At 33.3% G+C, this 12451-nt stretch overlaps 1 protein-coding gene across 10 annotated transcripts in view; it reads left to right on the forward strand.

Moving 5' to 3' along the window:
- The window catches only part of GTDC1 (glycosyltransferase like domain containing 1), a 476083-nt gene extending 465305 nt beyond the window's left edge, over positions 1-10778 (forward strand). For all 10 annotated transcript variants that reach the window (XM_069066750.1, XM_069066753.1, XM_069066759.1 and 7 more), the window contains 3 exons: positions 3523-3593; positions 4292-4383; positions 9652-10778. In XM_069066750.1, coding sequence (XP_068922851.1) covers positions 3523-3593; positions 4292-4383; positions 9652-9735 — 247 coding nt within the window. In that variant the 3' untranslated portion in view covers positions 9736-10778. The remainder of the gene's footprint in view (positions 1-3522; positions 3594-4291; positions 4384-9651) is intronic.
- Positions 10779-12451: the final 1673 nt, after the last annotated feature.

The raw sequence follows: 12451 nt of genomic DNA on the forward strand, positions 1-12451 counted from the left end.
ACCAAGAATCATTTCGAAATCTTTCAACAGAACTATTAATGACAGATTTTAAGTTGAATTCATTGGAACTTATTTAATGAACCTCCAAAAAAAAAAGAGGTGAATAATGTTATAAAAGGGCATATTTTAATACCCAGAAGTCATGATGGCAATTGCACATAAACGGTGTGTTCCTTTCTAAGACTCTCAGGAATATTCGGATGACTCTTTACCCTCATTTGAAGATGAGGCAGCCCAAGGAAAGGACCAGGTACTGGGGTCCCACTCATACTGGGCAGATGGACCAGTACCACTCGGTTTTATACTGCTTCATTTGCTTAGTGTTTTTCAATCCTTAATGTGCACAGCTGGCAGCTGAATGCAGGTTTGATACTAACAGTTTAGACATCTTTAGATGTAGCAGATGGAAAATTTTACACAAATAAAGTAGGAGAAAGTGTGCAATTAGATTTTATCTGCAGTTACATGATGCATCCTATGCTTTCGTTTTGAACATCACCTTGGTGGGTGGTCATCATCTTTGCTTGTACCCAAGCCTTACCTTCTTGACACCACATTTGATGTTGGATGGATGCCCAAGCACAAAACTTTTGTTTTTGTTGAGTGTGAATGAAATGCAGAATGCAACAATCAGCAAAGCTAAAGGCGTATGTACGTCCCCGCAGCGTGATTGTAACAGTCCAGTACATTATGGTTACATTCCATGTTAGTTAAGTCACTATGGTAAAATCCTTGGCAGGAGTTTTTTTCAATAGTTTATTCATGATGTTCATTATTATGAGTTGTAAAGAGTATGAGAATTTCATTTTTAAAATGTCTTATGGAATGTATCACTTTCTTAGATCTTGTAGACATGCTGTGGAAACCATAACATAAAATATGAGTTACTTACAATAACTAATTTTAATCCCATCTGCTAAGTATGACAACATTAGCATTTCCACTTAATTAAAAACACCCTTAAAGCAGCAATGTTTTAATCACTCCATTTTATTTACTCTCCTCCGGTGTCACTTATAATTGTAACTTTTTATTTTTTAATAATGAGGGATTTTTTTCTCCGTGCATCACACAAAAAAGTGCTGTCGATAATTAGCAGTCTTCTGTTATTACTAGACTCAGGTGTCACAACTGTGTCTCATCCTCATTACAGTAAAAAATTTCACCTATCAGATTCATTATTGCTAGATAATGCGACTGAGAGCCTTAGCAGGCCCTACAGAAAAGTAATTCAGCCAAGCAAAATTATCAGCTAATTATATTTAGAATCAAAAGCCCAACAACTATTTGCAGATAAATTGTATGAATTGAAGTGAATAGATCTGAATATTAAGATTCATAGATTTAGCAGATGATTTGTTAATTGGAATAAAAAGGTCATTTACTAGCCATTTTTACAATAGATCAATTGGAACCCTATTTATTATTTAACTGGTAGCACACATGAATTGAAATGATGAATACTTGTATTACTGTCATGATATGATACTTTTCTTCAAAATGCCAGAAATGTACAAAACTTAAGATAACACACTATTTAATTTGCCACAAAGTCACTGCAAAACCAAAATGTTTATTTAAATAGAGTTTAAGCTTTAAGTCATGGATCTAGATAAAAGAGAGTGTAATTTTATAATTGGATGGTACAGAAATTTTTTTGTATTGTTTTGCTGCATATATTACAAATAAAATTACCAGTAAGGTAATTCACCCAAAAAGATTATCAATCTGAGATTTGGGGATTTCCCCCAACAACAAAGTGCTAACATTTCAGTCTTTTATGATGGAATTTTAATTTGTGGAGCTTTTTGGGAAAGGGATGATATACATACTCATTTACTAACTAAAAATGCAACCTTGGCCTGGAATTTTCTTTTGGGAAACCAAATACTTCTGTTCAGAGCTATTACTTAAGAGCAGATAGCTTATGTTCTCACTGAAATGCCTGTGACCTAACTTTTTTGCTTTTGTGTAATTAGAAGAAAATATTCATATCCATTTGCCTTCAGAACTGGCATACTGTTTAAAAGCTAAATGCTTTTCAGATAAAGTGAATGCTATTGTGTTTTTGCTAATAAAAAATATTGCAGAATTTGGTATTCAATATGATCGTTAATGTTTGAAAGTACAATCACAATGCTGTTCGTATTATGATTGCAACAGGAATTCCTGTGTGCTTACAACTAATATATAGAAAGTACTCAACATTAGTTTCTACTGCAAACTAGCAATTAGTTACTAGCTCCTGTTAACTCTGTCATTCTGTCACTCCTATTTGAACTATTTGTCACTCCTATAGAACAAATTTTAAAACTGCCTATTTTTCAAAACTTTGCAGCAAAAACATAAATGCAATTCTTTTCAACTAATTTGAGTTAATTTAATGAAATAGGGAAAACATCACATACTTAAAAACAGTTTAAATTGCATTTGTTTTGTCACTGTAAATAAACAAGGTAAACATTGACTTGACCTCAAATTATTCCTGAGTTGAAAAAAAAAATCTGTAGTTCAAAATAAAATTCCTCCTTTGGTCAGCGTTTTGGATGCAATTCAGAGTCTCTCATAAAATAAACATATTTAAGAAGTGTTTTGAATTTCACTGCGTAATTTCTAGCCAACAGAAATTACAGTGGTATCTTTAAAGTTTATTATATGTCAGATCAATAGCCATTATGCAGAAGGGGAAAAATCCACCAAAGTAAAATACTTTCTTTTCTGTTTAACCCTTTCAGCCAGAAAAAGGTTACGTGACAGTCACTTCCCCATTCGTTGTCCTTGGGAAGTTCCCATCACACAGTGAAACTTTCTGACTTATTTGTACAATAATAAAAGTTTTCTCTTCTGGTATTATGAGAATCTTGGTTGTTACTAATGAAAGCACTGTGTCTATGAACCAATAGGTGTTTTGCCAAAGGAATCTTGACTAGTGATTATGAAAAGGCAAAGTTTTACATTCTGCATAATAATGTGAAACATTAAGTTAAAATGAAAATGTCCCATCCTAACAGAGTTATAAACCCTTTCTGATGCTTTTAGAGTAGCTATTAAATGTTAACAGTTTGGGGGGGGAGTACAGTTACATGTGAGGTTGTTGCTATTGTATTTAAACATATTTGAAAAATGAACATTCTAGGCTTTTGTAGCATTATTAAGAAAAGCTGTCCATACTTTACCATGTTGTTACATGTGTTTATCTGCTGATTATAAAATGTGTTAAACAGTATTTAAAAAACAAAAAAATGCAGAGCTGCGCTTTGATTTATTCAGTGAACAAAACATATGCTGTTGGTTCTGTTCTATGAAATTCATATATAATCAATAAAATCTTTTAAAAGAGCAACTTTGGCATTTAGAAGTATTTGACTGCTGACCATTTTTCCTTGTCCCAGCTAACTCTTAGTTTATACAGTTAACATCGATGGACAAAACAAGTTTCTGACTTAAGTTATTAATGTCTTGTTTTCTGTTCTCACCCACCCTCAACCCTTTCCCCACTCCCTTTTTAAAAAATGTCTTTAGGTTAGAAGCTGTGTATTGTGGTTGTTACCCACTGTGTCCCAAAGATTTGGTTTATCCGGAAATATTTCCAGGTAGCTATTTTTAATGTAATTTCTTTGTTGAGATTTAATACATGATTCATGCTAAATTATAAAGTTTGAAAATAAACTTAGGCAAGAGCAATTGTTTATTTGGCAAGTCAACATGTTAGTGTTAAGGAAAATTTTATGTGTTTTAATACATTAGAGTAAGCTTATATTTACCATCTGTTCTTTCAAGATAACAAAAAAGCAAGTTTTCAAATAGCATTCTTCATTGTTAGCATACACATCCCATAATGATGGATTTTTATAAGCAGGTCAGTGCTGTTGCAATAGCTTACAGATTTTTAGAAAATGATAGACATAGAGAAAAATGGAGAACTGGAAATCACTCCAAATTATTTAAACAGTTTAATGGTTAATAACATGCAACTGTTGTACAGGGTACATACAGCTCTACTACCAGTTCTTTGAAAATCTCATCACTAAATGTATCACATATGCATTGTGTTACATTAGAATAATGTATTTTAATCACCCAAAGGAGATGTCTAAACAGCACAACTACACAGTCTTATTTAGCATTAAACATCCTTGTGAGCTGAGGTAACCTTATAAAATCATGCTTAAATAATGTAAAACATGAGGCGGCACAGAGCAATATGCATTTTTAATTAGTAAAGTGACTAATATCGAGTGTGTGCTTTGAGGTTTTTGTTTCATTAAAAATGTATCTGTTTTTCCTGCAGCTGAATATCTGTATTCTACACCTGAACAGCTTTTTAAAAGACTTCAGAATTTCTGCAAGAGACCAGATATTATAAGAAAACATCTTTATAAGGTAGTTGTTGCGAATAGATTTACGTGGTATAATGCCATATTGAAGTACAAAGAAAAATCTTAAAAAAAAAACAATTAACATACTAATGTTTAAAGGAAACATGCTAGGGAGGGATATTAGTTGTTACACTAACAAGGATTAATTAAACTGGATGCCAGTTGTATTAACCTAGGTCTTATGAAATACGTGCACTTAATGCACGCTACATGCTTTTTAAAAAATTTATTGTTTTCTAAGATGACTGTCCTTTACATTTGGACCCAGGAGGCTTATAAAAATGAACCTGGATTAATGCAACTCATTAGTTTAAAAGGAAGTAAAAGAAAGAATCTACAATTATACTAATGAGGATAAGCCTTTCTTCCTATCATAATGAAATCTCCAGTACTCAAAAATTCAGGTGAATGACATTAGAGAGTGCCGTTGCCTCCTTTCTGAACTATTTGAAAGATGGTTGTAAAAAATGTAATACCAACTATACATTTTAACAACAACAAAAATTTTTTAAACTACATATTCTAGTTTAAATATGTCAACCTAAACAAAAAAGGAAATACAATTTTAGGTATCAGGCCTTCGTGTTCATTGTCTAATTCCTTATTCTTGCATCAAAAATTGAAAATTTTTGACATGGCAACACAGTTACCCTGCTAAAATTCTGAGCCATTGATCTCAAATAAATCTGGTTTATGTGTCTGATGGTCGTGCTAGGCCATGAGTAATACTTTTTAAAAAATTCTTCCAATGTGATGTCTTGATTTTACATAAATTCAGTGTAGTTTACAATCTACAGTTTTATAATCTATCATATTTTAATTTCCATGTGTTAATATATAACCATGACACATGGAATACAGTTGTTTGGCTTTTCCTCACTTTTCCTTTTCCTGGTCTAAAAATACATATTTACATAGTTACATATCAAAACAAGACTTTGTTTCTGCAGGAAACAGTTAAACTTCAAGAAAAAAGGAGAGAACCAAAAATGCAATTTAACACCCAATTTCAAGCTCATTATCTTTCATTGTCTATTAACTTGGCAATGGTTCAGAAGGTAGCTCATAATAGTTTAAAATGCTGACTGAACAATTCCAGTGCTCAGCATTACTTCTTGAGTCAATACTATTATATAGTTATACAAGGAGGCTTCAAAGAGAAAACAGACCTTGAAGGTTTACCTTGACATTTCCTAATTCTTCAAGTTCAGGAATAGTTTTGTTTGTATTATTACATTAATACAAATAAACTCAGTGATATTATACTACCAAATATGTACTTTATGAAAATGAAGTAAATGATAGAATGACTATCAATTCAAATGAGATCAAATTAGGCAATATTTATATAGCCCATAGTACAGTGCCTGGTATCTAGTCGGTGATCAATAAGTGCTTGTTCTTTTCCCTTTTTCCCCAATGGATGTGTTTTCCCAAATATGATACATCAATGTATACTGGATATATCCAGAAGCAGATGATTCCTTTCCTTCAAGTAGTTTATTGGTGAGTTATTTTTAAATGAAAATGCCACCATCAAAATAGAGCAAATTATTGCATTGTTTCAGGTTAGGCCTTATTAACCCTGTTATTCTGCCTGTGGAAGTGTTAAACCATTTAAGAAGTGACTCCAACATGTTGCCTTTTAGCAATAGGAGAAAACATTTCCAGTTGAAAAGTTTTAGTGCTGCTATTCCAATGGTACCATGACAAAGCTAGAATGTTCTAGAATTGTTTTCCAAATATCCCCTGAAAAGCTCTGAAAGAGCCTCACTGTACTGATCTATTGTTATTACATTAAAATGCTATCAATAGAATAGTAACAATATCTTAGAAAATATCTCATTGTCATTTCGTGTGATTTCTTGGTCATAATACATACATATACTTTTCTATATGTTTTTTACAGAATATATTTTTAAAGGTCATCTCATTTTTTAAAAATTTTATAAAGTTGTCATTCATGCAGATGATTTTCCAGTAGTGTTTTTGTTCATCTTTCTAGTATATTTTTCAGATGGCTTGCCAGTGGATATATCACATTCTCTCTATACCTATCTATGTCTCTCTCTATTCACATCAACCTCCTCCCTAGTTATTAGTAATATAGTTTTACATATGTACTAATTCATCCTACTCCTTTTATATGTATGTGGCTTCTGATTTCAAGTGAAAAACAATGAAGATTTTAAAATCTAAATCATGCTAGGCACTTGAAATAACTGATAGCTTCTCAATAGAAAAAAATTTTTTTTCTGTAATAAGACATAGAAAAAAATTCAACATCCAACACAGGAGTTATTACTGCTTGCATCTTTTGATTTATTAGCTTTGCTGTAACAGACTTAAACTTATAAAAAGAAAAAAAAGCACTCTGTGTATTTCATTGTTAACATATTTGTCAATAATATTTTTAAAACATGTTTTGTTAATGGGTACATTTACACAGTAGTTTTACTTTAGGCAACTACTAGAGAGTTGACCCTTTCCCAACTACCAAAAAAAATTTTTTTTAGCCATTTTTATTGTGGAAATAGTTAAAGAGAAAGGTTCTTGGTTCACTGTGTAAAAGAATCCATTTTCTTATCCTTTAAAAAAAATTATATATGCCATTATTTAAACTGTTGACATTCAGCATTTATAGTATCTGTTATAATGTGAAAAGATCAAAAGACAGCTAAAAGCTCTAATTTCATCTTTTTTTACTTTTATAACTTAGACTTTGGCTAAAAGTTTTATTTTTATGATTACCTCAACTTTCTATTGTACACCATCCATATTGTAGGTTAAGATTTTTCATATGGATGAGAATTTAGGATCAGATGGGCTAGAATTCTTCTTCCTTTTTTTCTGGTACCTCTGGTTTCATTGGCATAGAACACTCCTGATGAGGACGCTCCTTCTGCCAATGCAGGTCAGCATATTTCCTCTAACTTACAGTCCTAGAGAGTCCTTTGGAGCATTGACAGAGTAAGTGACTTGCCCAGGTACCCAGCCAATATGTCATAAAGGCCCAACTTCACCCCAGGTCTTCCTGAGTCAGAGGCCAGCTTTCTGCCTTCTAAACCACACTTATTGCTAGCTGTAACAAGTCAACAAAACGTTTTATTTGTTATACATGAAGTAACATTTTAATTTCAAAATAAATTAAAGTTGTTTTGATATAAGTAAATACATTGTACATAATCATTTTAATGGGAAGAAAGTAGGTGAAAATAAGGTAGCTCTTAGGAACATGGGAATCTACAATACACCATTGTATTCATTACCTACCACCTATAATGACTGTAGATATTGACATTTTTAACACACACACACACAGCGCACGTGCGGATGAAATGTTCTAACATCTTTAAGCAAATTTATCACCAAGAGAAATCAATGTTTCAAACTTATCCAATTTCTCTTCAAGTTTGTGTGTAAAATTACCCATTGTCACTTTGACTGCAACCTTCTTGTTTTAGGATATGTCTTTTCTTCAGCAGATTACTAGGAATTATGTTTGACTACATCCTTGTCATTTATACAGACTAGGATTCACTATATCAACACCACAAATGTCACTTGTAACCCAAACTTAATTTAAACACAGGCTTCTAAAAGTAAGCATCAAAGACATTACTGGAATAAAATGGAGACAAGTTGATTGACTTACCTCATCCTAACTGTTGTCCATCTCCTCTAATAACCAGCAAAACGACTATCAGGTTTCATCTGAAAAGATGAATTTATTGATAGAAAACACATAATAGTGTTAACAGTAATATTGTAGAAAACCTAAAATTGGTGAATCTTAGAATGTTTTTGAAAAATGTATTGTCCCCACTGCCCCATGGTACGAAGGTTATACTTAAGGGAGAAAAAAAGGACAAATAAGTTATATATTTTTTCCTAGAATCATAGAATGTCAAAAGCAGACATGTGTTAACTCTGAATACTATGAGTCTTTTCATACTGTAGAAATACCCCACTTTATTTCTCCACCAAGTGGGTATTCTAGATATGAATACAAATACCTTAGCTTTATTCCTGAATTCTAGTATATAGTTTTCCTTATAATTTACAATATGGCAGCCTTTATTCATCTTTGGCCCAGTTCTTCCTTTCTAATTCTTAAGAGTTCAACAAAACATCTTACAAAGCTTCATAGGGGAAAAAAATACGATAGCATCTAGCTTGCTACAGTTTTGGGGAAATGAATTCTTACACTCTTGCATAAGTCTGCTGTCCAACTTGGATTTACATCCTAGCTCCAAGTTGGAATGACTTCCAAGATAAGTCATTTGTCTTTTAATTACGTCACAGTGTTTCTAACTGGACTTTGGTTAAGCTTTTTTTTTTTAACCAAACAGTGAAGTTCCTTGAACAGCTTGGTCACTGCAGGTTTGAATTGAATTTGAGCTGACAGTTTAGAGGTGAATGGTGTGTGTCCTGTTATTCTCAGGAGTCCTCCAAATTCACTACTTTTAATAAAAAGGGAAAGTTAAAAGCCCGTGACACTTTAAGACCTACTAAAAACTCACAACTGTACAAGGACAAATTAAAACAAAGTCTTAATTTCTTTTTTTTTTAAGTAAAAAAAAGAGGAAAAACTTTAACACAATAAATGTACTCTTTGAGGGTAAAGAGGCTAAGCCTAGAACATTCTTGACTTTCCTTCCTCCACCATTCATGTATCATCTATTTTGGGGTAAGATTCTTCACCCCATCCACTTCATATGTCAGAAAAAAAAATGAAAGCAACCTGTCTACATGGAATATTTTCAAAGGAAGTTATCCTGAAACAATATATTTCTTTTATACAATTTATAAGCATGAAATGCTTTATAAATGCTTTGGCATTTAACTTGTGCCTGCTCCCAGTTCAAAGTAAAATCCACATTAGTTGTTTTTTTTTTTATTTAAAGAAATAGAATAGATACTGTGCTTGTAAAAATTAAAAGTTGGATGATAACCTTCTAATAGCCGTCATCCCTAACGTAGGCCAGGAAATAAGTATGCAGCAAAATTTACCCATTCGCAAGAGTAGCTTTTACCTAAGGTTGTGAATATAGTTAGTTAGACTTTGAACCAGAGACTGGGATTTTCTGAGCTAATTGGAAGTCAGGCACTGTTAATTTTGGAGATTTTAAAAATGTAGTTCATGCAAATCAAACCTAAAATTTGCAGCATAATTTTTCAACAGTCTTTTTGTCTTTCAGTAGTAGTTAATGATCCTTCATTTTCCTTTTTTTTCTTTTCTTTCTTCTTTTTTTCTTCTTTTTTTTTTTAGGGCGAAATGGCTCGATTTTCTTGGGCAGCACTCCGTGGTAAATTCAGGTCTCTGCTTACAACAGAACCTAGAGAAGATTTGTGACAGATGGGGCTAAGTCACAAACTTGCAGCCTAAGGCAGAATCTGTAGAACTTTCCAGAGTGTGCCCATATTTACCTGATCAGAGAGAAAAGAAAATCTGCAGAGGAAGCCGAGCCTGGCTGCTTGTCATAGCTGACACAGAGCCATCTGCCACAAACCTGTGGCGGCTTCAGATCTCCAATCCCTGCCACCACCCCAACTCAAATTAAATACAGATTCCTAGAGACGTTATGATGGTTACACATGTCCTCGGCATCACATGCAGGAGACTGTTCAAAAAAAAATATGTGGCCTGTTGTATAACCGCACTCATGTATCCCATATGTGGTGCCACATTGAATTTCCGGTTGAATCTGTTTTTATCCTTTGTACTGGATGACATGGTGCCTGAATTCTTTCTTTTTGCCGACATGATGGCAGCCAAACTGCAGCTTCAAAGCTTGCACTTGGCTGGGTTTCTACCTAGGTTGCCAGGTTATCATTGGAGCCTTATTGTGTCCTCAAAGGGCCACAGGGCCTGAAAGAAGAATCAGAGTGCTACTGGACTAATTGGGCAGCCATCTATGACTTGTTTGTGGGCAAAGGGCTGCTTTAGCACTTTTCTTTTAGCAAATTAATGACTCTCTGGCACAGGGGTTTTTAAGTGAAGGTATTAATAAGGGGTCTGGCAGGTATTCCCATGATTCACAGAGTTACATTTGCATTTAATTAATCTTAAAGAAAGCTGCAAGATAAACAGCTGTAATTCAAACTAGCATGGGAAATATGCTATGTGGTGCCATCTATCCAATAAAATGAAAGCTGAGCCACTTTTATTTTTTTCATGGACCAAGAACAGATAACAGTTAAATATTTTCTAATAAAACTCATAATTTTAATGTAAATGTTCATAAAAATCTATATATGCTGATAAAGATACAATCTTTCCAAGATAAATCGCTCATGATTCCAACAGTCAATCTGCTATATTTGTTGATGTAAAGATGTTTTGAAGATTCAGATTGTAGAATAAATTTTTAATAAAGTGCCCACTGCAATTTTTAATTAGCATATCTCATTCATGTATAAGATTGTACATCTATCTGTATGTTTATCACTGTACACTTCTTTGTGTCAGAGTCAATGAATACAATTGTTTCTTTATCTGATGAACAAGAGTCTGTCTTGCAAATGTTTATAAAATATTATGACAGTCCCAAGATTTTCTTTGCATTCTGGAAAGAAGCAGGAGGTAAACATTTGTAGTCATTAAGGTAAAGTCTGTTGATTAACCATCTTCTGTTTATTGACAGGTGAGTTGCAGTTTTTCTGGCTTTTGGAATAGATATTCTCCTCCTTTATTATACCAAGGTATATAGGGAGAAGGAAAGGAGATTTGCCAAGCAAATCCAGGACATGGTGACTCAGGGTTCTTGCAGTTTGAGAAAGCAGAGGTTAGAACAGGCAATGGATGGAGTAAGTAAGAATAATTTGGCAAGTATCAATCATCATTCAAGTCTGGTAATACAGGTAAGGTTTCAGGGAATAGGAAAAGACTTTTAAGTTAAAGGCAGCAAGGGTTCCAGAGAGTCCAATGATTGGGTCAAGGAGTTCACATCCAGAGAGTATGAGGAAATAGAAACTCTGAAGTAAACTCCATTCTACAGCAAGAATTGTGCATTCTCTCCCTCTTTTTCTGCCCCCACCCCCAATATAGATAGCCTTTACCTTTGAGGGGTTAAAATCATCATACTAGGATTCTGAGGAGCTGGGTTCTACCATCACTAGTTATGGAATCTGAGCAAAGCACTTCACTTATCTGAGCCTCAGTTTCCCCATCTGTAAGGATTGGATTAGAAGATCTCTAAAGTCCCTTCAAGACACTAATATTGCCTAGAGGCTTTTATTTTTTAAACTGGTGCTTATTACCAAATGAGTTCTCTCCTTTGAATTTGAGTTGATCTGCATCAATAAAGTCCAGTGTCTTTTGATGTCAGCTGCTTCTTCCTCAAAATTTTAATTTAAAACTCTGATCTAACAAATAAGAAGCTGTGCTTGATCTATTGCATTATATCAGCAAGAAGTGAGTGGACTCAGATTACACTGTGGAAAAGACAGATTTCCATAGATGTTTTTCTCTAGTTGATGGGGGAAAAATACGATTCAAATGGTTCAACATAAATATTTAAATGTTTTCCTACTATCAGAGTACATAATTTTGGAGTAACCTGTATATTTCTCTACATATGTACCCATAAAGCCTGAATCAAACTTTGAATTTAACTGTACCCGGAATTCCCTTGGGACAAAAACCTACATTAAGAGCTAAAACTGTCACTTCCTCTTAAACTCAGGCTGTTAAATCTAGGTATTGATGTACATAAGCAGTAGAACATTGTGCATTTATTTGAGTCTGCATATTCTGTGAGCTATAAAAATATATACATTTGAAGATATCAATGTCCAAACTTTGGAGGTATGTGTTTGTATTATGTATATATACATATGAATGAATGTGTATATATATATATATATATATATATATATATATATTTTTTACATACCTAGTATATAAGGTGACCTATTATAAAGCTAGACTTGTTTAATGTTGTCTGTTAAATAGAGTTACCCTGATGTTTTATAGAAGTCAACAAATGTCAGGCAATTGATTGGTACTTGAGCCCACAACTTTTAAAGTCCCATTCCTATCTATTTTACCCAATAGAGCAACACTCCTC

Source organism: Petaurus breviceps, unplaced genomic scaffold (assembly GCF_028583685.1).
Source record: "Petaurus breviceps papuanus isolate PSGF00001 unplaced genomic scaffold, PetGlider_PUasm1.0 90723, whole genome shotgun sequence".
NCBI classification, from domain to species: Eukaryota; Metazoa; Chordata; class Mammalia; order Diprotodontia; family Petauridae; genus Petaurus; species Petaurus breviceps.